The sequence below is a fragment of the Magnolia sinica genome, chromosome 12 (genome assembly GCF_029962835.1).
Source record: "Magnolia sinica isolate HGM2019 chromosome 12, MsV1, whole genome shotgun sequence".
NCBI classification, from domain to species: Eukaryota; Viridiplantae; Streptophyta; class Magnoliopsida; order Magnoliales; family Magnoliaceae; genus Magnolia; species Magnolia sinica.
Window position 1 is genome coordinate 68115277 of NC_080584.1, and position 26914 is coordinate 68142190.

Genomic DNA, 26914 nt, shown 5'->3' on the forward strand with positions numbered 1-26914 from the left:
AGCTTGGAGGAAGTTAAGGGATCTCGTTGACATTCTGGAGGAGAATTCTCGCTCACTTCTGGGGGATGACAATAGTAATTTTTTGAGTGAAAATGGGTCGGCCCTGGGCCCTCTAAAAAGGAGTATTTCCGGCAATATCCCTCCCCAATTGCTGAACCTGCAGATAAAGGACGTTATTGGTCCAGATGGCCTGATTCAAAATGCCCCATTACCAGCGCTCCTCCCAAATTCGGTCCGTCTCCACATAATTGCAGAAGGAATTTCCCTTGGCCAAAATGAAGATTGTGCCGTTTGGACTAGAGACAATTTAGGGAAATTTTCTATCAGTTCCGCTTGGCAGCACATCCATGACCATGGCTAGATATGCTCTTGGGCCAAGTGGACCTGGTTCCCCCACCTGCCCCCAAAAATCCGAGTCTTCGTGTGGAAAGTTTTCAACAATGCCATCCCATTCGATATGAACGTGAAAAGGAAGGGAATCCACTTCGCGTCAGCATGTTCCTACTGTAATTCGCCTCACCAAAAGGAGGAGCCTCCTGACCACTTGTTAGCAGATGGAGTTCTCGCCTCCTCTGTCTGGTCCCACTTCTCGGCCATCCTCTCTGTCTTTTCTCCCAGGTCAGTTGGGTTTTAGCAAAGCCTCCCAATGGTGGACCTTGGCCAACAACTCGTCCGTATTGGGGTTCATTAGAGGGCTGACCCCAACGCTTATCCTCTGGGAAATTTGGAAGACCAGAATCGCCCATCGCATTGAAGGAATCCTTCCCTCAGCCACGATCACCATTCGTAAAGTCTGGTCATGGCTCATGCGCATCTCCGTCGCTTTTCCTCTTCCCCCCGTTTAAAACCGGGCTGAAAAGGAGATCTTGTCTGACCTCCAGATCCACCAGGGAGCTCCCTCTCCCTCCTCGGTGTCTTATGTGAAATAGCTCAGGCCTAAACCTGGAGCAGTGAAGTTGAACGTGGATGGATCGTCTAGAGGAAATCCAGGGCCCTCGGGCAGTGGGGGTGTTTGTCGAGATGATCAAGGTAGGTTCATGTTCGCTTTCTCTAAGGGGTATGGTCTGGGCTCCAGCTTTAACGCGGAAGTCAAAGCAGTGGTTGACGACCTCATCATTTGTATTAACAAAGGGTTCATGATGATCGAGGTGGAAAGTGACTGCCTAGCGGTAGTCGACTTGCTCTCCAGGTCGGCTGATGCTCCTTGGAATGTCTTCTACTGGAAGATGAAATTTGAAGCCATGAAATCCTCTACATCAATTTCCATTAACCATATCTCAAGAGAGGCAAATAGGGTGGCTGATAGCCTGGCTCGCTGGGGCAGCTCTAGCCAGCGTTATGAGATTTTTAAAGAAATTTCTAGCCTTCCCACACTTTCTCACGGAGAGGTGTCCTTGACAGGATGGGTTTAGGTTCTGTGCATCTTTCCTAGGCCTCGTTTTCCTCTTCTCCTTTTATGATAGGTGGGCCTACTATGGGTTAGGCCCTTCCGAATGTGAATGTCTTGCCCAGTCGGAGCTCGGGTTTTTCTTTTTGTTGTTCCTGAGCTCCCCTTCATATTTGTATGACATTCCTCATTGCAATGGAATGATCTTTTGAAAAAAAAAAAAGTAAGAGGGCTCCCTTATCTCTACAAGTGGATCATTGGAAACCCTAGTTTCCTACCTTTGAATTTCTCAAGTTTTTCATTAAATCTCTCACAATTACTCTCTATACTTTCATATTTAGGTTTTCATCTTTTTCTAGTTCTTCTTCTAGTTGCTTTCAGAATACTCACGAGATTAGTCTATGTGGATTCAACCACAACCCTACACTTGGGGTTGTGAACACTGCACAAATATCAGAATAAACTGTTTAGTTCGAAGATCGTAAAATGGCCCTAACCATAGGATCACTTTCATCTATGCATTATGTATCTGCCATCCATACGTTTTTTCCAAATTATTTTATCAGATTATCTAAAAAATAAAATAGATCCAATTATCAGATGGACCATACAATAGAAAACAGTATTGATCGACGATTAATGACTTAAAAAGTTTAGGAACAAGTTGATATTTGTTGTTTTCCTTTCATCCAGCCTTATGGGACCTTTTCAATTTATTCAACGGTAGTTAATCACAACAAAAACATTAAGGTCCGTCTGAAGAAGTTTTTAATGGTAGGACAGTCAATAACCACTGTTTCTTTTGGTATGGTCCACCTGATAATTAGATCTATTTCATTTTTTTAAATAATGCCCAAAAATGATCTGGAAAAATAGACTACATGAATACATAATACATACATTGAAGTAGGGCCTTATGGTAAGGGCCGCACTGTCTTGGGTGAGGCCGGGGTCTCACCTAATCCGCTCTCCAGGCTCACAGGCATCTGCTCCCTTTTCGTAAGGTGGCCGGGTCGTTGGTACGGAAGAGTAATGCCAGGGGGATTCGTTAAAAGCATTCGCCTGCACTAGCGAAACATGTCACCTCCCCCTCCCGTTTGGGGCCCATTGTAATGTTTGATTTCCACCAGTTGCACCCAACTTATGAGGACATAGAATCCAAAAATCAGGCTGATACAAATACCAGTGGGCCGCAAGATATGAAACAGTGGAATGGATGTCCACCATTAAAATTAACGTTTCTTGGGCCCACTGCAACATTTACATGACATCTAAACCATTCATTATAAGGTGAGTGCATCCTGGATGGAGGGATCAATCAAAGATTAGCCTGATCCAAAACATTGGTGGGCCTAGGAGGGTTTCAATGGTGTGCGTCCCATTCCCATTTTCTGTGCGGTGTTGTCCACTTGGCTTTGGATAGTTGACTTTTGCGATGATGTTGATGGACTGATCAGATTTCGTACACACATTACGTTCGTCCCACATGTGTAGGAATAGAAGTGCTAATCGCCGTAGCATTACAAAGTCTAGAACATTGATATGTTATGTCTTACAATGTCCACTGCTCAAATTTTTCTCTAAAAGAACAATCTGAACCTTTGAATTTGTTGCCTATACCTAAATTTATGTAGTTCATCGTAACGCTGGAAGAGGATTAGGTGCTGTACCACACACCAGCGTCCTTGCTGGTGTATGTACGCATGCAGAACAGCCCGGCAGTCTTCAGTCCGTAATGGAATGAACGATGGAAAGAATATCAAAGTTCTGTGGGGCCCATCATAGTGTATTTAATATATCTACACCATCCATTCATTTGGCGGTAGAACCAGAATAAGGTAGAGCAATAATGAAAGAGACAATTGGAGATGATAAGGTGGAGCTGGTAGGACTGGAATTCGAATATTGCAGGTCAATTCCCCATAGTACGAGTAGCAGAGTATTGAATCAATCAGGTCCATCCATCCAGTGGCCCCTACCTTGAATAGATAACGTTTCCAAACACACAATTATCTAATCATCCTGTACGTCTGAAATAGACGGATGCGAGATGAAAATAGTTCATTCCCAAACAATAATTAATGGGAATTAGAGAACATGAGCCAACCGCCAACATTCTTAATGGATATTTGTAGTCGTTCAAACTCAGCTAATAGAATTGCTGTGGATGAGACGCGCATTGGCTTATGCTTAATGGATGATCCTAATCGTTGATTTCATGTGGTGGATGTTAGTATTGAATTTTCATCTCAATGTCCAAAATTCAACTATATATATTAATGATTCCAACCACCCAATCACCATCAGCTATGAATTGTCGGCCATCCACTGCAAGAAAGATGGAGTGCTCTAGTCAAATCATCTCTTCATGTGCGGCCCTATGGTGTGATAAGGACTGCAGACGAGATCATGGGAAATTTATACAAGTTTCAGAACGAGGTTTCATATTATCTTCCCTTTCCATACCAACCAAGGAAGAAGAGATGCATATTTTCCAACTATCCTTCTTTCTTCTTTTTCTCTTCAGTTCCCTCTCTCAAGCAGAGCAGTTCTACAATGAGTTCTACTACTCTAACTGCTCAGTAGCTGATTACACTCCTAATACAACCTTCGAAACTAATCTCAATGCCCTCCTCCCAATTCTAACTTTCAACGCTCATTTTTCCACCTTCTTTTACACTGAGAGGGGTGGAAATCCCAACACCGTCTTCGGCCTCTTCTTTTGTAGAGGGGATGTTTCTTTTGACACCTGCAATGCCTGCGTTAACCAGGCTACTCAAGATATCAAACAGAAGTGTCCCAATAGGAGAGAAGCAGTCATATGGTATGATCTCTGTATGTTGCGTTACTCAGACCGTAACTTCCAATCCGTGTATGATCCATCAATCAATTCGTTAGCATTAATGCGGAGACAGCAGAATATATCAGACCCACGACGATTTAACCAGACACTGAATGGTCTATTGAAAAATCTTTCTTCAAAGGCCGCATTTAGTCCTTCTGTTCGGATGTTGGTGATGGGAGAAGCTAATTTTTCAGCATCTCAGAAGATATATGCGATTATGGCGTGCACCCCTGATTTATCAAGAAGTGACTGCAACACATGCCTAGAAGCGGCTATTTCCGAGATTCCGGTGTGCTGCTACGGAAATGACGGGGCTGTTATTTTAGGGGCGAGTTGTGCTATGAGGTATGAGGTGTTCCCTTTTTATGCTGCTGCACCGTCCGCCTTTCGTCGTCCTCCTTCGTCAACAACTGATGCTCCCTCCGGTAAGCATGATTTTGCAAATGTTGACAATTGGTCCGAACCCTTTGGGTTCGAGTCGAGTTGCATTAGGGCTCGTTTGGACGCCCTGTAAGATAGTTGTTTTCAGCCGACACCCTGGTTCGGGATAGAATATCGAGGGTCGTTTTGTTGCCTGCATCCTGAATGTTTTTTGTTTTGTCTTTTTCTCCAAATCTATAAAAGCCCACTCAATGAAAACCAATTGGATTGATTTTCATTTAGTGGAGGAAAAGATTGATTTTGTGTAGAAATGTCTGTTCAAGAGTTGCACCCAAAAGTAGGACTTGAGGTTGAGTATTCAGTTTCCTGATAGGATAATTCCTCCTGAGGTTTAGTATTCAGCTTCCTATATGATAAGTCCTCTTGAGGTTGAATTTCGCTTGGATTGATAAGATCCAAATCCATATAAGCCCTTTGTAATGTTTATTTGCCATCCAACCTGTTGATAAGATCACAAAGACCTGGATGAAGAGGAAAATATAAATATCAGCCTTCTCCAAAACTTGGGTCCCACAAGAAGTTTTTAATGGTTAGTCACCACTGATTCCTATGGTGTGGTCCACCTGAGATTTAAATCAAGTTAATTTTGGGCTCATCCTCTAAAATGATTTGGAAAAAGAGATGGACGGCTTAGATATAGAATATGTGCATCTGGTATGTGTGACTTATTTGTGCAACGTGTAGAAAATAACAACTGTTTGATCGCAGACCACTTGATCAACGAGCCTTGTTGGTCCACTACCGAGTGATGCTTAGGAACGATTTTCTAAGTAATCAAGTCATTTGACACGGTCTGATGTAAATTTATGTGGGATCCAAGTGAGTTCACCTTAATTACAGGAGACAACTGAATTGAACTAATCCACGTGGAATTAAAATATTTAATAACGATAAAGGCGGGCCATGCATCTGTTCCGTTACAGGTCGTAACAAACGTTAAAGCCCATAATGATAATTTTTTAAATTTATATATATATATATATATATTAAAAAGATAAGAGTATTCAAAATATGTTTCTAGTTTTTGGTTTTAAACATGTTTGTAATAGTGTAATGAGTCATTGATTGGTAAGAATAATGTTGTAGGTTGTTTGATAATCATAACTTAAGAGGCTTAAACTAGAAATTCATGTGTGTGTGTGTGTGTGTATATATATATATATATATATATATATATATATATATATATATATATATATATATATATATATATATATATATATATATATATATATAGAGGCATGCTCTCCTACGCACCTACGCACGTGCGTACCTTTGCACATGTGTCATGGGTGTTGAATCCAAACGATCCATAAGATGCAGAATCCCATGAAACCTTAGGGGGTAAATTTTCACCCTGATCTAAGATTTTGGTGGGCCATGGTAAAGAGAAATTCAAATCAAGGGAAGAAACTGTTTGCATTTTTATGGCCCACTGAAGTTTTGGTTCAAAGTAAAAATTGGTTCCAGTAGCTTTCATGAGGTTCTGCTTCATGTGGACCGTTCAGATTTTCGAGAATCATCAGATATGATGAGTTCTCAAAAAAGTTCATAGGTAGTCCTTGCGAACTGGTTCGCAGGTGAGCGTTCTGCTACATATATATAGATTCATGCTCATGCTATCTCATGTTTTCTTATTTATATTGTGTCAGTGGTATCATATATATATATATATATATATATATATATATAGAGAGAGAGAGAGAGAGAGAGAGACATGGTACTATAAGGTCAACCTCATGGGAAGTAGCATCAACACGGTGCATTTGATGGGTCCCTTTTAGGTTATGGGATATGCCAAAAATCAACAGTATACCAAACTCAGGTGGACCAATCCATACCATCTAAAACAATGCAAAGACATGCATAAAACATATAAAAGTACTTGGTGGAGCCCGCATGAGCTTTTGATGCGGCTCAAACTTGGTTTGACCACTCTTCCAAGTGGGGCACACACAATGGATGGTTTGGATTTGTGAACCACATCTCGATTGGCCCAATAAATGATTGTGAATGTTTTAATGGGAGGGTAAACCCTCCCCACTATTGTATGTGGTGTGGCCCACCCAAGTCATGGATTGACTTGATTTTTAAGCCTGTGGCCCACCAAGGAATGGTGCATCAGACTGATGGGATTGATGTTTGATGCACATCACGGTGGGGCCCACACAGCTGGACCTCATGGGAAGTTCCCACGAGGTTGACCTCATAGTACAATTTCCCATATATTGTCATTTTACTACAGTACCATCACAGCCGTATAAGTCGACATGATACCAGTCCATGTAGCATGAGTCGACATGATACCAGTCCATGTAGCATGAAGTGAAGTTAAAGCGATAAAGTGATATCAAATAAAAAACATGAATACAAAAACATTACTTATCAATTATGTCACTATAAGAAATTTGAAAAAAATAATAACAATAATTTAATTTGGATGAATACTAGAATGGTATTTTATGACCATTTAAATTATCCAAGACATCCCAAAATTCATGCAACATGTGGAACTCATCACAGTAATGCATCTCTCTAACTCTCTAAAATATTATTTTTTTTCTCAAAAAATTTGAGTAAAATTACAAATTAGATATAGATGAATAGTGCTGGGCCGATTTAGGATCACTAAAATACCCCCAAAATAGTTGAAATTCATACAATCTATAGAAGTCAACTCACTAACATGTATCCCTAACAATTTCGTACCATTTCTTTTAAGAATTATGAGAAAAATAAAAATAAAAACTAATTTCGTGTTGTCAAACAGCCATTTACTCTAAAAGCTTAAGCTATCAGAGTGTGGTGTGCGGGGTGGGAACTCCACACGGGAACATATTGACGAAGGTGGAGAGACACTCACACCATAAATAGGCCGGGCTTAATTTCCCAGTCCCTGAGCCGGACTTGATTTTCCTAACCCCCTGTGGGAGAATAATATATTAGCGAGGCATATTTGCTACTCTCAAGATTCGAACATATGACCTTCTGCTCTGATACCATGTCAAACAACCATTTACTCTAAAAGCTTAAGCTGTCAGAGTGTGGTGTATCAATGTATATCAAGGGACTTTATCACATCAACACGTGTGAATAATGTTAAGCTGATATAAAAGACTACTCAAATGCTCGAAAGAACCAAAACTCATGCAAGATGTAGAGCTCATCCCACTAATATATATTCCTAACCATTTAATACCATTTTTTTTTGAGAAAAAATAAAATTCAAATTAGATCAGTGGACTGGATTGTTAAAGCGTCCCAATAAAGTTTACTACAAGAGAGCGTGAGCTGGATCAAGGTTTGAAATCTCCTTGGGTGTCGATCGCCCAACGAAACCCTAGATCTCGCCCCTCCTTCACCGTTTTCGCCACCAACCTCGCTTTCGACACCATCTCAGAAGACGTGCATCGCATCTTTAGCCGCTATGGAAAACTGGTGGATGTCTTCCTCCCCTGGAACAAAGCCCTAAACCGAGCCAGAGGATTTGCCTTCATCTGATTTCGATATGAACAGGCAGCGCAAAATGCAATTAATTGCCTGAATAGTCGACGTATTGACGGTAGAGTGGTTACTGTCACCTGGGCGAAGAGCTCTGCAGGCAAATCACCCCAACTACAGCATCCTATTGATTCCAAGAAAACAGAACAACCTCAACAAAAACCGCTCCCCCAACCGTCCCATATAAACCCTCCTCTCCAAAACGATTGGCCACCACTACATCGGCATCCTCACCGATTCGAACCTTCGGGTCCTTTAGCCTCCTCGCAGATAAGATCCTTCTCCCATGCGGTCCGAAGCAACCCTACCCTTCCGAAGCCAACTCATTCGTAATGCACAGATCAGTAATCGCGGCTGAGGTTCAACTTTCGGGCAGACGATCAACTAGTGAAACAGCTCAGATGCTCCTTATCATATGCTCTAACGGCAACAGCTAAAGACGACACAACTTCGATTCTTCACCTTAGAGATGTCTTCCGAAAATCGGACATTGGCAGCCTGCAGGTAGATTTCTCAAGGCTCTCCCCCACATAGCTCCTTATCAAATTCCAATCGCGTGAGGACTTGGAACTATTCGCCTCCGACCACGATCTGCATTTTCAAATGAAGCTTCAAAATGTTAAGCAGTGGGCTCCGGCAGCAGCTGGCCTTCTTCAAGGTACCTGGATCCATTTGATTAGAATCCCCCTGCATGCTTGGCACCTTAATGTGATATTAGACATCGCCAAGAGCTTTGGAGAGATCCTGGAAATTGATCCTATGTCTATCCATGGCATTTTCCTAAGTTTTGCCAGAGTTGGGATAAAACTCTCCAGCTAGCACAATATTCATCTCTCCAGGCAACTGAACATGGAAGGGGTCATTTACCCTGTTTTTGGATTTCTGGAAGATCATAAACTCTCATCCTCTCACCTGCATCCCCACCTAAGTAACCCTCCCTATCTCAGTTCCACCAAAGACTGGGTTCTTCAAACCTTTCATACCCAACATTAGCCCTCCCCAAAATCCCCTTCACCTGCTTGTCAAAATGCCCAACCTACCTTGAACCCAATAGATTCTCCAGCAGTTCTATCCACCCTACCCTCCACCCTTATAATTACACCCCCCAACCCTCGACCACCCACCCTAATATCCACCCCAAATTTTGGGCACTCTTCAAATGCCATCCCTTCGCAAGATATCCATTCCTCCCCAATTCCCATCCCTCTCATGGAATTTCCTGATCCTACAGATGCTCACACTTCCAAACCTCAGCTAATGTTGGTACCTCAACCCGTCCAATACATTTGTAGAACCTGTAGAGTCAAAACTATTTCTCCTAGTCCAGACCTAACCCCACAAATAATTACACCCCTTGCCATTGAAGAAGCTTCTGATATCAACCATTCCCAACTGCCTAATTTGGAGGCTTTACTCCTAACAAGTTTAGACCATCCCCCACCCCCAACCCCTGTTCCTACAGATATCCATGCCATGCCTGATACTGAGCCGCAACTAAAGACAGACTCGCAACAACCGCGGTGCACCCCCAACCAGGACAAGACCGTTACCCCTTCTCCCAATCAATTACAGAAACTTGGTGCTACCCATCAATCACCTGACGAGAGTGCCCACCATCCCAGTACCAGAATGGACGAGGCTTCTCCCTTGTATCTAGTGCAGAGAGAACCAAGTGATTTGTCTAATTCTCCAACTATTGATTTGGGAATTACGTTGCAAGAGCTCAGACGATGGTGAAATGAAATCAGCGCAAGGATGACTGAAGATATGGGTGATATCTTAGTCGATTTATCTCCTTACTTCCACCAAGTAAGTCCAAATAACCCCTCCCTGTCAACAGCTTCAGAGGAAGTCGATCCAACTAGATAGCAACAAGTTCAGAAACACTCGTAAAAAAAGCTCCCCTTAACAGCTCAGCACAAAATTAGAAAATCATCGATCAGAACAACAGCAGATAACCAAACCATTACTGTTTGCTACAGCAGGCTCCGAAAGCTAAAGAGACGGGCAGTGAACACTGGATGTGTTACTGATGGATAACGCCATAATTTGGATTAAGCGCGGGGTAGGAAACGCTCCCATGACTCGTGTGCTCAAGAAGCTAGTGAAAAAGTTCAATCCTCAGTTAGTAGCAATCATCGAACCGTTGCTCGGGGACAACAGGAGAGTGGCAATGGGACTAAAGATTGGGTTCCATTCCTCTCTCTCTAACTCTGATATGGGAGGTCAAATATGGATTTTCTATGAGAACCAGCTGAATATTTCCATCATTTCTATCTCTAACCAAATGATAACCTTTGAAGCAACCATAATGCCACTTGCACAACCGATTACTCTCTCAATTATTTATGCTCGATGCAGTAAGATGCAAGGTAGAAGTTTGTGGATTGACCTTTGTTCCCTAAGTTCTCTTATTCAAGGAGCATGGGCAATAGCTGGAGATTTTAATGCTGTGACTCAAAGTGAGGAAAGAAGGGGTATCCGGCCCCCTGACAACTCTTCCATGTCCGAATTTGCTGATGCCAATCTACTGGTCTCATGGATGCGGGTTATGATGGAAACCGTTTCACCTGGTGTAATAATTGAGAAGGCAATGCTCAAGTTTGGGTCAGACTCGATAGAGTCCTTATCAACAGCTCGTGCGCCACCACCTTTCCCTGTTTCCGGGTGGAACACCTCCCCAGAAACAAGTCAGACCATGCTCCTTTGCAACTGCATCTGTCTTCTCAATTTCTGTCTAAGCCGAAACCTTTTCGCTTCCTTAGAATGTGGACTCTTCATGAGACGTTTCAGTCGGTGATCTCGAAGTCTTGGGAAGGAGTCTGTGATGCTGATCCCTTCACAAATATATTTTTTAAAATGAGAAAGACGAAACAACTGCTGAAATTTTGGAACAAAGAGTAGTTCGAAAACAATTTCCAGCATATCAAAAAAGCCGAAGAGGACCTAGACATCCTTGACAACAGGATGTAGGAGGACAACTCCGAAGAGTTCATCAATCAAAGTCTAGACTTAAAATATAAGCTTGAACGTTTGGAGTATATGGAGGAGATTTTTTGGAAACAAAAAGCAAGGAACTCTTAGCTAGAGGAGGGTGATAAGAACATGGCCTTTTTCTATGCGTCGACGACTGAAAAGATTAGACGATCGACTATTCAATCCATCACATTAGAGGATGGAACAACTATATCCAACATGGATGAAATCAAGTTGGCAGCGGTGAACTTTTTCCAAGGCCTGTTTCAGGAGGAGGAAGTATCTTTCTTAGCTGCCTTTGTCCATAACCTCCCGCGTCGGCTACATCAGCATGATAATGACTCTCTCCTAAGTCCTCCCACGAAGGAGGAGCTCTTGTCTGCTATCAAGTCTATCCCTATTGATGGTGCCGTGGGGCTGGACAATTTTTCAGCTGCTTTTTTCAATAGTTGCTGGAGTATCATTGCTGACGATGTCCTCGAAGTCGCTCAAGTGTTCTTTTTAGGGGAACCTTTTCCTCGAGCTTTCAAAACCACTCTTATCTGCATGATCCCTAAGTCCCCCTCAACATCCAAGTTCTCTGATTTTAGGCTAATTAGCCTGTGTAATGTTGTGTATAAAATTCTAGCAAAACTCCTTGCTAACCGTCTCAGCTATATTTTGCTTAAACTCATTTCGCAGGAATAAGGAGCATTCGTCTAAGGGAGGTATATTGCCGAAAACATCACATTTGCACAGAAAACGATGTGAGAACTAAACAGGAAAACCAAGGGGGAAGTCTTATCCTTAAGATCGATCTCGAAAAGGCATATGACAGGGTAATTTGGTCTTACCTAAAACAGTCCTTACTGAAATTTGGATTCAATGATAAGAGTGTGAAGCTCCTGGAAGCCTGTTGGGCAAACAATTGGTTTTCCTTCCTCATCAACGGAGAAGCTACGGGATTCTTCCAATCCTCTAGAGGTCTCCGACAGGGAGACCCCCTCTCCCTGGCTCTCTTCATCATAGAAATGGAAGCATTTTCAGTCAATTTAAAGTCCCTTTTTGAAGAAGGTCGCTGCATCCCTTTCAAATTCCCTCAAGGTAGCCCTTCTTTCTCACATCTGTTGTATGTGGATGACATGTTGATCTTCCTCAACGCAAGTAAATCTTCGCTCTCCTCAATGAGGGACTTCCTACGATTTTTCCAAGCGGCCACAGGTTAAAAAATCAATTCCAGTAAGAGTGTTTTTATTGGTCCTGCTAAATGGACAGCAGCAAAAATCAGAAATACAAAGGCAGTGTTAGGTTTCGGCCAAGTGAGGGGCAATTTGCGATATTTGGGGGCGCCCCTGACTAGAGGGAGAATCAAATCCTAGGATTTTCAAGCTCTTTAGGAAAAGATCAGCAACAAAATCTCTGGGTGGGCAGCCAGACACATAACTTAAGCAGGTCGAGCGACTCTGATTTGACATGTTCTAGGTAGCTATCTGATTCATATTATGGCAGCTATGCATGTCCCAGCGCAGGTAATTCACAATTTAACTAGCAAGTTTGCTGTTTTTTTTGGGATGGGCTGAAGGGAAAAAGAAACTCCATTGGATTGCGTGGCAGAAAGTGACCAAGCCTAAAGCGGAGGGAGGGCTAGGAATCCGTAATATAAAAGAGGTGCTGCATGCACTTCGAATGAAACTTGCGTGGAATGTGAAGAACGGTAAAAACAGAGGACCGTGGGTGCAACTGATGCAATCCATACACTCCAGTGATCTGATAAATGGGACGGTAACGGTCAGGCAACACAATTCATCCCCAATGTAGAATCGAATCAGGTGTTTTCTACATTCAATACAAGATAACTCTCATTAGACAGTGGGTCGCGTAGAAGCAAACATTTTGACAGATAATTGGACCGGTCTGGGGTCGCTGCAATATCTCGCTTCAAGCTATATCCCTCAGGATCTGCAACAGTTGCAACTGAAACATTTGCAAGGGAAGTCAGGCCCGTTACTCCCATCTAGGATTTTTGAATTTCTGCCTCAAGAGATCATTGATGTAATCTTCGTCAGGGGATTCGTCATCACAGAAGAACTGGTGGAATGTGTCTGGCCTCATGACCCATCAGGGGAATTCACCCTCAGGTCTGCTTGGAAGCTCATTAGGGGATATCAACCTCAGCTAATGTGGGGAAAATGGATCTGGTTAGACAAAATTCCTCCAAAGGTAACTATATTCATCTGGCGTCTTCTGCATAATGCCATTCCTGAGGATAGTAGAGTTCAAGCTAAAGGAATTGCTCTTCTCTTAAAATGCCATTGTTGCCCTCAAGAAAATAACTCTGTTCCAGACACGGAATCAATCAACCACCTATTTTTAATGGGTCAACAAGCGGTCCAAATCTGGGTCCATTTCAAGGGGCTTTGTGGAGTCTCTTCGGTCCCTCAACTTTCGGTGCTCGGTAAAATCAATCAGTGGAGAAATGCGTCTGTGCTGGGAGCTGCTTCTCAAAAAATCAGATCGTCTCTCCCTCTGCTGATTCTCTAGGAGTTGTGGAAAGCGAGAAATGAAGCTTCTTACCAAGATAAGTTAATGGACGGCCGTAGGTCCATAGGTCGGATAAAATGGTGGGCCACCCAGACGATCCAAAACTTCCAGGTGCAGCTTTCATATGCCTATTCTAATAGAGTCATCTCCTCCTTCCCCACGCCCAGGCGTAACAGGTCAGATTCTATTCTGGTTAAATGGAAACATCCCACTCCAGGATGGGTGAAACTAAATGTCGATGGATCCGCTAGGGGAAACCCAAGTTTCTCAGGAGGAGGGGGTATCTGTAGAAAGGAAGATAGCTCCTTCATCTTCGGTTTCTCTGCCGGTTATGGGTTCGGTACCAATAATAGTGCAGAATTATGTGCAATCTTTGATGGTTTAGAGTTATGTCTTCTTAAAGGGATCAAAAGGATAATTGTAAAATCGGACTCAAAACTGGTAATTGACATTCTTGTTAGTGAGTCAAGATGCCCGTGGTTCTGGAAACCTTGGGTAGATAGAATTAACAACTTGAGGATATCCGGCACATTCACATTCCAACACATTCTTTGTGAAGGGAATGGTCCAGCGGATAGCTTGGTGAAGGTGGGAAGCGAGACTCAGGTGAAAAAATGTCATGACCATTTTGACTCTCTACCCAGACAAACTAAGGGTCTCGTCTTTCTTGATAAGGTCGGTTTTGGTTCGATTCGAACCATTGCTTACCCCTCCAGATCCTGAGTCCAGTGTTTTCCATTTTAGTGATTTTGTTGTACAGTGGTTGAATACGATAGGTGGACCACCCCCTTTTCTTGTTGGGCCACCCCAAGATGTACATTGTTGCCTATTTCCTATTGATTTAATGAAGTTTTCTTTTTTGAAAAAAAAAAAGTTTATTATTTACAGTAAGTGGATATTTTTAGGGTGTTTGAGTTGTAGTCTAAGTGTAAAACTCCGTCCTAGGTTTGAGTTCCTTATTTAAAAAGTTGTAAATTTTTTTTTTGTTTGTTTTATATATATATATATATATATATATATATATATATATATATATATATATTATCAATCAAGTTATTTCGAATTAAAAAAAAAGAAAAAAGTGTCCCAATAAAACTAGGTGCATTGTAACTTATAATGGTCCGAGAGAATTAGAGTATTTTCCCAAAAATTATGCTTATTTTATCGTTTCACATGGTCCCACAATAGTCAACTCCACACCTCGACATGAGGTCCTTGCCTCGGTGGTAGACTCTGAGGAGTTTCAACACGAGGTCTTGGGTTTGAGACCCATGGGTGGTGAAATTCCACTACGGCATGCATGGTGTGTGTGTCGGGTGCGTGTGAAAAAAAAAAAAAAAAACTCCACACCTCAGCACCATGGTTTACAAAGAAATTAATGGCTTCAACATTTAGAACTCCATGTATTTAGGGAAATCAGCAATAAATAAATAAATAAATAAATAAATGAGACAAAAAAATAAATAAATAAATGAGAAATACTCGAATTCTCCTGGAGCACTATATGTTATAATGCTCCTAGTTTCATTTGGACACTATCCTATCGCTTGATCTAGACTGTACATTAAGTCCAACACAGGTTCTATGGGCTACCATACAGGTCCTATCGCATTAATCTGACTAATAATCATACCTATCTGATAATTATCCCTAAATTTGGACAGTCCAAATCATTTACACAAAAATAGGTCCAATCCTAAAGTAATTGGGGTCGATTACACAAATCCTTTACACCATCATTAGCCTTATCTTTGCAGCCCAACCATTATAGATTGCTTATTTTTCTCAAGTGTCAAAATGTTCAAATAATCCTAACTATCCCATCAACGGCTCAGCAAAAGATGGCAACAAAAACAAGGACAAAATCAAAGATGGATTTGATAATCCAATCAGTGTTGTTTTTTTTTTTTTTCCTAATAATCCAATCAGTGTTATTTCTTGCATTGTAGCTCATAAAATGAATTATGGACTTTGTCGATCAATTGGACTGTCCAAGTGACAGATGCAACTAGGAACGCTATTAACTTAGTCTTGGAGCATTGGAGCATTTCTCAAACTAAATTAAACAAGATTAAAATATCAGAAATTAAAAATAAATAAATACAAAAAAATACAAAAAACCACCTTTTTCTGGTCTTAAGAAGGCAATCAATCACCTTATCCTGTAAGTTGGAACTTATCTTTTTTTTTTTTTTTCCTATGTCCACAATGTACATTGAAACACTGACCTAACAATGTGTATTGCAGTTGAAATCAGAAATGTTTTGCTTTTCTGACAGGGCATGGAGGGAACCAATCAAAGATTATAATCTTCACTAGTGTAGCATCGGTTCTGGTGTTGGCTCTATTCAGTTGTTATGTTTGCTGCTACCGACGGCGAAGGAAGAGGTCGCCAAAAGGTTGGGAAAAAAGAACAAAAAAAGGCTGGGCCAGACCATTGGGCTCTTGGGTGAAGCCCACCATGGTCCAGGGTTGGATTTTATTTTTAGGCCTGTGGATTGGGCTTTGAACTGCTTTTTATGCCAGAAAAAGAAATAATAAGTATGTCATGCCTAGACCAGAAGATATTTCCCAAGTCCTGGCTTCAGCATGAATCTAGGAATGTACATCTTCCATTTTCCACAAATGATCCGAAGTTCAGGCCCTAGACGAGGGCAGGGTCTAAATTTTAGGCTGAAACAGAAATGCCAATGACTAATTTCATGTTTTCTCATTTCTAAATCAGTGAAAGAGAAGCGGCACCATGCACTATTAAATTATTCAGGGCCTCCGGTTGGCTTGGAACTCATGGACTCAAGCATGAATGGTGAGGAAACACAAGATCTGCCGTTGATTGACTTGGTTACAATACAAGCTGCTACGAACAACTTCTCTGATGAAAATAAGCTCGGAGAAGGTGGATTTGGCCCTGTATATAAGGTAAAGGCACTTGTATGAATGTATTTGGATTCACAATCGAACCAATTAGACGTTTTTATTCTATGAAAATGGAATGAGGAAAGTTTTAGGCTGCGTTTGATTGCACCAAATATCATGAGTGCAACCAACACAGCCTTAATTTGTTGAGCATAACAAGGACGCAGACTCTAGGTTGTACTAACATCTATGTAATTGCAATATAATGGCTACATCCTCATTACAATTACTGAGAAAACTCATTAATTTGGTGAGGTCATCTCGAATCAACTGAATGTTTGAAGTTCGATTTGCTCTGGCATCCAAACACATCTTTTCTTGGAGTAGTTGAATAAGTCCTAAACTGAATAGGCTACATGAATTTTCTAATTAACCATTGCATGGAAAATCATTTCAGGGAATGCTATCTAATGGGAAGGAAATTGCAGTTAAAAGGCTTTCAAGAAGTTCAGGGCAAGGTCCGAAGGAATTCAAGAATGAAGTCACATTGATTGCCAAACTCCAACATAGGAACCTTGTGAGGCTCTTGTATTGCTGTATAGAGAAAGGAGAGAAACTGCTCATCTATGAATACATGCCAAACACTAGCTTGGATGTCTTCCTCTTTAGTATGAATCCTTTCTTTCTTCTTCAAATTTTGAATTTCACCACACAAATACACGTGTAAGTTACATGTATGCATGGCTATGTGGTTGTAGGTGCCCACAAGCACTATAAACAAACCTAAACGGCAAAGCTGGTAACATGTGAAATGGGACCCAAATTGTCAGCCCAATATGACTACTCTTTAGAAGCTCAGTCACCATAACAGCCAATTAACAAACAAACATACTATTGGATCATAATGTCAAAAGGAAAACATAGGTAAGTGGTTAAGATCATCTAAATTAGTAATTAGTTGCACCGGCCAATCTCCATTTCTATTGTAAATAGAACTAAATAGTATATATGCCCCAAACTTTTTTTTTTTGGAGGGGGGGGGGGGGTGTGTCGGGGAACAATCATGTAGCCCGGCCTACAATGGATCATTGGCCTTTAAATAAATAAATTAACTCCAACCCTGTTGTGAAATTTCCTTAACCCTACTAATTGTGTTAGTTACAACAATCATGAAATATCATGATATTTAGTGCAATCGAACACACCTTATGATACGCAGTGTAAATTTAATTGAATATGAGTTCTAACCAACCTAACCATGATCCAACTCATCATCATATAAGCCTTATCCCAACTAATTATGATCAGCTACACAAATCCTGTTACTATCAACATTCATGATAAAAGTTACGGCAGAAGTTCGAATGAACTGCCAACTTGGGCAACCCTAATATTTTATTTGGGCTTGACAGCACAAAACTCTCACAAGCATTATGTAATAGTATATCACATAGTTTGATTAAAATCAATGAGTAGAATATGATCCAACTCAATATGCATGTTATTTTCAGATCCAATCAAGCGACCTCAATTAGGCTGGGAAAGGTGTCATAATATTATAGGTGGAATTGCAAAGGGCCTTGTTTATCTCCACGAAGACTCAAGACTCAGAATCATTCACAGGAATTTAAAAGCTAGCAATGTTTTGTTGGACCATGAGATGAACCCAAAGATTTCCGACTTTGGAATGGCACGCTTTTTGGGAGGAAATCAAAGTCAGGTCAATACCAACAGAGTTGTCGGAACATAGTAAGTAGGCATGCAATGTTCTACTTTGGCAATACATATCACACTTTCCTTCTCATAATCAGACTCATCATTCCATGATTACTAATGAAATCGTTAATTAATAATGTTGATCACACACCAAATCATTGGACTGGTTCTGATTTCTTGGACAGGACATTTAGACATTGGAACCACCTGATGATATTGCACGTCTGCCAGCCCACAGTCCTTAGGAATTTCTCATTTTTTTAGACACTGTTTCTAATGCATCTTCCACCATGGTCATTGCCAACAGTGGCTACATGGCACCAGAGTATGCAATGGGAGGGCGATTTTCGGTGAAATCTGATGTCTACAGCTTTGGAGTTTTACTGCTAGAGATTGTAAGCGGAAAAAGGAACAATGGTCACCATCTTCCTAACCATGCTCAGAGCCTCCTGACTTATGTATGTTTCTCAGTAACTCGAATTAAAACACCCCTTCTTAGTCTCATATTCTTACATGAAATGTGATATTACAGGCATGGGAATTATGGTGTGATGGAAGAACTATGAAGTTGATTGATCCTTTGTTAGCCCAGACATGTAAGACAAGTGAAGTGTTGAGATGGATCCACATTGGGCTACTATGTGTTCAACAAGATGCGGCAGATAGGCCGACCATGTCCTTGGTCGTTCTCATGCTTGGAAGCGAATCTATGGATCTTCCACAACCTACACAACCAGGATTTTTTGTCTCAAGAGTGGTCATTGAATCAGATCAATCTTCAGGAAGAGCCAAAATGGTCTCTATGAATGAGGTAACTATCTCTACTTTCCAACCCAGATGAGTGGGCCTATCTGATCAGTCAGTCTCATGCTCTATTGGGTTGGGATGTGATCTCTGCGGGCCATTGTTCAACCTTGGCTTACCATGTATATTTGTAATGATGCCTTCTCCATGTAAGTTCCCATCTTTTATCGATACATAGATGCTTGATGGACTTGAAACATTTGGGGATTATGTTAATTGAAGTTTTAATATATATTTCAAGATCCTATTTGTTGAGAATCATTTTCCAGGTCCGTTTAGTCTCGTTTGCTTCCATGTTTAGTTTGGCTAGTATCTGGTTAGCGAGTAATTAGCTGACTTGGACATCAGGTCTACATATCTTAGTTAGAACATGAGCTGCTTAATGGGTTGTCATATCCTAGTTTGTCTTGAGTTTGGATAGCATCCTATATAGGGTTTAACCCATCAATAAACACATGTGCATACATGTTCACTCTTCCATGGAATGCAAAGTAAGTTTTTGTTTCTCCTCTTTACATACTTCTCTAGGCCACCACCCATTATCCCCTTTGATGCCAAGACATTCATCTTCATAGTCTTGTTGTGTAAATTTCAACATGATGTCACTCCTCATATGCAAGATCTAAGTAGTTCATGTTGAGGCAATGGTGTTTATATGCGTGAATGAAATGCACAGTGTTTCCTAAGAGGCAACATCTCTCTCATTATTATTAATATTATTAATTTTTTAGAAAGGTGGGATCACACCACCTATAACCTCGTTGATTTGTCAAAATTCCATATCATATATCATGGCCTATCTTTTTTGTTGTTATTGTTGCTGGAGAAAGGTGGGACCACACCACCTGTAACTTTGCTGATAAGAAAGGCTACATACACAGAGTAGGCACCCACAAAAAAGGATTGGGCCTTGCCTCCAAAATAACCAATAATAGCACTATACAAACTAAATACAAGGCCCCAAAAAAAAATAAAATTGTCCTAACTAGTCAGACCCAAACAGCAAAGGACTCAAACAGACCAGGCAACCAAACAGTCTTATCTGATACCCTGGCCCAGGTTTAGAGAAACCGTTCTTCCTTATCATCCCTAGCCCCGAATTATCCAAAGAAACCAGGCCCCGGATTTCACACGGAAGTTCTGTTTTCCCTGTAAACAATCTGTCTTCACTCCCATTAGTCCCTAGCCTACCCAGGCCATCTGCTACTACATTGCCTTCTTTTGGAGTATGAGACATTTTGAGATTCAGATTCATGCACTCATGAGTGATTTTGCCTACCCTATACCAAATTTTCCAAGGAATGGTAGCAAGCGGGTTGCCAAAGGCAACCGTAATGTTTATAGAGTCTGATTCTGCTATAACATTAGTCAGACCTAATTAATACAAATCTTCAACCCATCCAACAATACTAAGCCTCTGCCACTGTGTTGGATACCGACCCATAAGCATGGTGGAAAGTAAATAAGACCTTACCCAAGTGGTCTCTACAAACACAGACCCTCTCCCCTCACAAGGATTGCCAAGGGAGGAACCATCCACATTTAATTTGAGCCAGCCCAGTACAGGTTGAATCCACTTAATCACTCCAATTGTGCATGCCCTTCTTTCACCTTTTCGGAGGCCAAAGGCTTGAAGGCCCACCTTTTCAATCAACACACTATTATCAATCCTTGTATGCAGCGGCCAACCTCCTTCAGCCATGCTTTCGTCAAATTTCTGGGCATTTCTCCCAATCTATAGTTTGTATACAATGAAGATTGGAACCATCCCACGAAGCAACTTGAATTTTGAAGAGTCCCTTGCCCGACAGCACCAGTGCTCAATATGATGTTGAATGGATTGATTTGGTTCAACATGCATATAAGAAAGACGGCTAAAATGGGCCCAAAGCTAAGATGGAAGCTTACCTTTGCAGAATAGATCTGCAAAATCATAATAAGAAATTGATTTTCCAAGAGCTGACAGCCCCTGGTGGTTGGTCAAATTCAAATTATCAGACGGCAGAAGTTCACCATGAAGCAACTGGACATTGGATGTGATATCAACTCTCCTCCTCAACTCTGGTCTAACGGCTCTGGAAGGAAGCTCCTCTTCAGGCCAGTGATTACTGCCCTGCAGAGACAATTTATCAAAATGCCTCAACAACAGATCAACATCCTGCCATTCCTGCTTGAGCAGCAGCCATTCATGGATGTGATCATCCCAACAGAGAGCAAATCCCGACTAATAACATGGACCCCAAATCTGATGTTACCTTTGTCCTGATTCTCCATTTCAAGATCCAGTTGCTGATCGCCCCTCCTCATAGATCCATTCAGTAGAGACTAGCCAGGATTGGCCGGGCCCTCTTCTGCTGACAACAGAGGATCACTTGATCTTGCAGCAATGAGCCCACGAGACCAGCCTTGGGACGAAGGTAGAGACCTTGTACTTGACCAAGAAATCCCTGGATGCAACAGTTTGTCCTGGATATATAAATTCCTCCTACACCAGTCCTGACAGCAGAATCTGCTTCATTAGGACCATGATCTAATGTCGACACAACAGACGCATCTGGATGCAAGATGATGTCCAACCTGCCGAACTCTTACATCAACTGGAACTTCCTTGTTCATGATTTTCCAAACAAATACTGCAAGTTTCAGGGCACGAATTTATTCTGAACCCAATGGCACCAAGACAATTTTGCTCGTTTAGCAAGCACTAACTCCCACACTGCTTTAATGGAAAATTTCCCTACTGCTTCCAGGGCCCAAATCAACCTATCTCCCCTATCCACAATTATAAAATTTATCCTCCAGATTTGAAGAATCATCTCAGTAGGCAATACATCCTCTACAGAAAAAAAATCCCACAGCCCCTCTTGCCTCCAGAAATCCACAACTTTTGCATGACTCAGATGCTCCAGGATGCAAACATTTACCTTTCCAGCTAGAATTCCAGCACCTGTCTAGTTCTGTGTCCTAAAAATAATTCCACAGCCAATCATCCTTGTCGAGTTGTGGATGGTCATTGGGAGTTTCCTAGCTAACTCTTTTCATATGCTTGAGCCCCACTACGTGAGCTCCCCTAAGTTCGAATAATTTTAGACCAGTACTTCAACCCAATGAACCTTTCTCATAAGGAATTTTCCAACAACAGATTCCAACACATTTTAATAAACAAGCTTAGCATAACCTCCTCAAGCCTCCTAATTTGTAACCCCCCTTCCGAAAAAGGAAAGCTAGTTTCAACCCTTTTTATTTATTTATTTACGCACATACCCTCATACCCACACACACCATAATGGGTACTCGAACCCATGACCTTAATGTTGAAACTCTTGTGAGTCTACCAGTACGCCATTAGTAGGGAGTCTGTTTTTCTGATTCTTCAACTCACCCAAGAAAAAATCAAAGAATAATGCTTCCATTTTTTTTTTACAAGCGGAAATCAGGATGTCAAAGGCAGCCATGATATGTATAGGATAGCTTGCCAGGACATGTTTGATTAGAGTAATTCTCCCCACCGGGGATTAAAGCTTTGCCTTCCAAACCTCTATCGTTCTCATCTCCTTTTTTATTAGGAAAAGCATCTGGTAGGCACGAATCTTTCAACTTGAAACTGAGACCCCTAAATATGAAAAGGTAAATGATGCTTTATTAAAAGCTTGAAACCTTCTTTACAGTTAGAACCCCACGAACTGGATTCCTTCCTTGACATGATGAAGCAACTCCTACCTTCATTTATTTTCTGGCCTAACACCTTGTCGCAACTGCCTAGGAACTTCTTCAATCTCCTAACTAAGGATTGCCTTCCATTGATGAAGGTAATAGTGTCGTCTGAAAATAAAAATAAAAAATAAAAATAAAAAGATGAGAAATCATAGGGATGCACGTGGCAACTAAAAGGGCGGACATTGTCCCCTTAGCATGATATTTTTCACTCCCTTACTTAGAACCTCCGCCAATATAGTAAAGATGCTTTCGAAACCGGGTCTCCTTAACACAACTCTCTGGATGATTCAAAGAAGCCTGAAGCCCTATCATTAACTATAACCTAGAACCAGTTATTATTCTAGCATCTTTCTACCGTAGCTACTCATTCCTCTGCAAAGTCAAACTTGTCTAGAAGCATAAGAATGAAGTTCCAATCTAACTGATTGTAGGCACTGATAGGCCTGAAATCCCTTAAGAATTCAGGATTGGATCTATTGGGTACCAGACATAAGAATACATTAAAAGGATCTAGGGATGATTCCTCCCTCAAAGAATTCACACTCTATTTCACAAATATCGTCACCAACAATGTCCTATAACAGGGCTTTTTTTTTTTTTTTTTTTTTTTTTTTTTTTTTTTTAAATCCTAGAAAAACCATCTGGCCCAGCGCACTATCCTTTATGATAGAGAAGGCTGCTTCTTTCCCTCATCAATAAGGGGGTTGCTCATCAAAACATCATTCATCTGCTTTGACACCAGCCTAGGAATGCAATCAAGAATATTAGCCATCATCTGAGTACCTTCCAAGGTGAAGAGATGGTTAAAGTACCTCATGGACTTTGCTGCAATGGCATCATGAGGTTTTAGAATATCATTGGGTTCCATTTTGATTCTTTGCACCACGGACCTTTGCTGCCTTTTTCTGAGATTCATGAAAAAAAATAATAACAATAATAACATGTGTTACGATCTCCCTCTTCTCACTCCACATGTTTCTCGCTTTCTACATCCAGAAAATTTTCTCTTGAAGCTGCATCGTAGCCAAATGTGCTTTAGCTTGATCCAACTCACAATCATGCTTAGACCTAGAGACCAAAAGCTCATGTTCTGCCCCAGTCACCACATCCTCTGCATGTTGATTGTTGTGAAACACATTCCCAAATGTTTTTTTTTTTTTTTTTTTAAGACACAGGGTGTCCCTGCCCCTATTATAGGCGAGACTATTCCATGAAGATACAAACAATCACCCACAACCACGTGTGTCGGGTAGTGCCAAGGAGGAGGGTGGAAGACACACTTGTAGGGAGCAAACCCATGGTGAGCCCAAACATTCCCAAATGTTTTCTTATTCCAATTCTAAAAAACAACTTTGAGGTTCCTCATGCTAAGAAATAATTTCACCATAAGAGACCCTTCCACCCCTTCACCCCACCAGGCCCTAACTTCCTCCGGGAATTCATCATCTGTCACCCACATTCTTCATAACTGGAATGATTTGGGAAAGTTCCCTAAAACATCCCCCTCGGTTAAGTGTAGGGGACAGTGGGGAACACTTGAAAATGTGAGAATTGTCAAAGCCAATCAAGTTAACCTACATTCTGTCAACCTAGCACACATAAGACTTTTGCCTTTTCTATCATTGCACCAAGTAAATTTAGAGCCCAAAAAGCCTGCATCTATTAGCCTCACATCATTAACAACTTTGACGAATTCCTCCATAGCCCTCCTAGTTGGATCGCTGCCACCAGGACGGTCCTCCCCACAAAGTTACAATAAAATCACCACACACTAACCACGGGCCATCAAACATCATTTGGACCATTTGCAACTCATCCACTAGATTCCTTTGACCACCCTTGTCACAAATAGCATACACAACCAAAACCGAGACCTCTTTGTCGAACTCTTTTAATTGGAATTTAAAGAAGAAATACACTGCCTAGACGATGCTATATATGGTGCATACCTGGGTAAAGCTCCGATAAATAACCCAAATCTTGCCTTCTGCCTCCTCTTCAACGAATAACATTTCAAAACCAAGCTTAATAGCAATAACTAGAAGTCATGATTCATTCACCAGGGTTTCATGCAGTAGGAGAAGGCAAACCTTGTATTTAAGGATGATCTTCCGCAAATACCGAAGTGTCGTAGAGTTGCCCAACCCCTTCACACTCCAACATAAAATCGCTAATCAGTAGAAACCCAGCCAGTTCGATGATCCCGTCTTCTAAGCCTCAACTGCAGAATGCTCAAGTTTCTAGTCACCATTCTCACTTAATTTAAAGCTTTTTTTAGAGTCTCTCTATTCTTCTTCCATCTCTGAACTACTCATGGAATGAAATGATTCGACAATTTCAGAGTCCCAATCTTCTCAAAGGTATACTCAAAGAACTGAATTTTCAATGAGCACCCAATCCTTGGTTTGACACTACAATTTGGTTAAAATTATCTGTTAATATATGTCAGCTCCCCACCTTATCTTTTATTGTAACTCGAGCTTTGTCGCCAAGGCAGTCCTTTTTTGCAGCCCTGGATTAATCGAACACACATATCTGAATACCGGAGTTACCCTATTCTTTTTTGTCTCCCTTCCTAAAGCATTAGTGGACACAACCTGATTGGCCTATTGCCCCTCCTTGGGGCCATTCTCCAAGTCTGATGCCACACAACCATTTTGTCGAACACCTACTGGGAATGAAGAATTCACCTACAGGGATTTGCTGGCAGCATATCCACTATCCATTTGCCCCTTCCCCTCATTTGTGAATGTTCTCACCACCCACTCCTTAGTACCCTCCTACTACCTTGCATGTTGGCCTCTTTAGTCCATCGATCGTTTACCTGATCGGATCATTGATATTTGCTCAAAATATGACATAATAGTTATATATAAAAAAAAACCATATATTTCCAAATCAGATACCTAATTTAGAGTTGCTGCCTCCATTTGCTAGCATTGATTAGCTCTGTTTTCTTCTGCAACTCTTTATCCCTCTGTAAGGCGGTGATGGAAAATACATACTCTCACAATCTGGTTACTTCAACCATGTAAACCCTAAATCGATAACTCTAAAAGCTGTCAACCAGATGTAGGGCCGAGATTTCAGAGTCCTTTACCTCGCCAGCCAGAGCATTAACCAATTCTTCTCTTGTTTTATTAGAAACCCGTTTAGGAACAACAATCGCCTTCTCTTGATGTTGCAGTTTGCCCCCATTGTATTCCATCTAGAGATTGAGCTTGAGAAGTTTCCATCTGCAAACAATATGAGGCAAGGCCTACTATGATTCATATCATATTGTTTTATCACGGGAGACAACAACTTCTCCTCCAAGGATGGGAATGGTGTCAAGAGAAGGGAGCCTCAGATTGTGGCTTACAGGCCTCAAAAGATCAATGTTGCTTATGCTGTGTCATTCAGTGCAGCTTTCTGTGTATGGCCCATAAGAGCGCCAAGCAAGAGTTGAGACAAAGAAGAGGAAAATCCACTCTTCTCTATGTGGGGCACTGTGAATAATAATGTAGCAATGTTATGTTTTCTTATTTTAGTGGTTGGAGATGGTTAGAGATCATGTGCCATAAGAGCAGCAATTTTTGGAAATTGTACCATAGATGCCTTGATCCTTCCTATTCATGGACAAAGGAAAAGAAAGAAATAAACCCTATTTGGAGGAAACAGAGCTTCAATTGGCCAGAAATTTGACGCAAATCAGCCCATCGAAGGGCTGACCGTAGAGATCGGGTGGATAGGAGTTGAGATCGAAGAGATCTATGAGAGAAGGGTTTCAGATTTCTAAGGATGAGATCGAAAATCTCTCAGGGTTTTGGTTGGATTTTTTAAGCTTGGAAAAGAGAAATGGAAGGATGAGAAATGACTACCTTTTTTCTATAGGAGAGCGTGTGAGGGTGAGAGAGGAGATTTCGAGAGAGATTTGAGTGATAGGTTGTTTAGGGTTCAGGTATCAGAGATTTATGACGGATCAAAACTTCAGCCCAAACACCTCAAAATCACTACTTTTAGCTGTCGCAATTAGCGACGGACAAATTACAAGTTTTTTTTTTTTTTTTTTCAAAAATGGCAACCTTCATATCATGAGAAGAAATTACATGGATTGTACTTCGGGAAGACCCGAGGCTAGCAAAAAGATATAGCCTCGTGAAAGAAAGAAA

General features: G+C 41.2%; 1 protein-coding gene across 2 annotated transcripts; it reads left to right on the plus strand.

Annotated features, from left to right (window-relative positions):
• Positions 1 to 3787: 3787 nt before the first annotated feature.
• On the plus strand, positions 3788 to 19157 carry LOC131221581 (cysteine-rich receptor-like protein kinase 10). Of its 2 annotated transcripts, XM_058216864.1 has the most exons (7): positions 3788 to 4657; positions 15950 to 16069; positions 16396 to 16589; positions 16984 to 17194; positions 18038 to 18275; positions 18550 to 18700; positions 18775 to 19157. In XM_058216864.1, the coding sequence occupies exons 1-7, from the start codon at positions 3871 to 3873 to the stop codon at positions 19081 to 19083; spliced, it is 2010 nt and encodes a 669-aa protein (XP_058072847.1). In that variant the 5' UTR covers positions 3788 to 3870; the 3' UTR covers positions 19084 to 19157. The 2 variants fall into 2 exon arrangements, with proteins under 2 accessions (XP_058072847.1, XP_058072848.1); XM_058216865.1 differs by lacking the exon at positions 15950 to 16069.
• The last annotated feature ends 7757 nt before the right edge of the window (positions 19158 to 26914 follow it).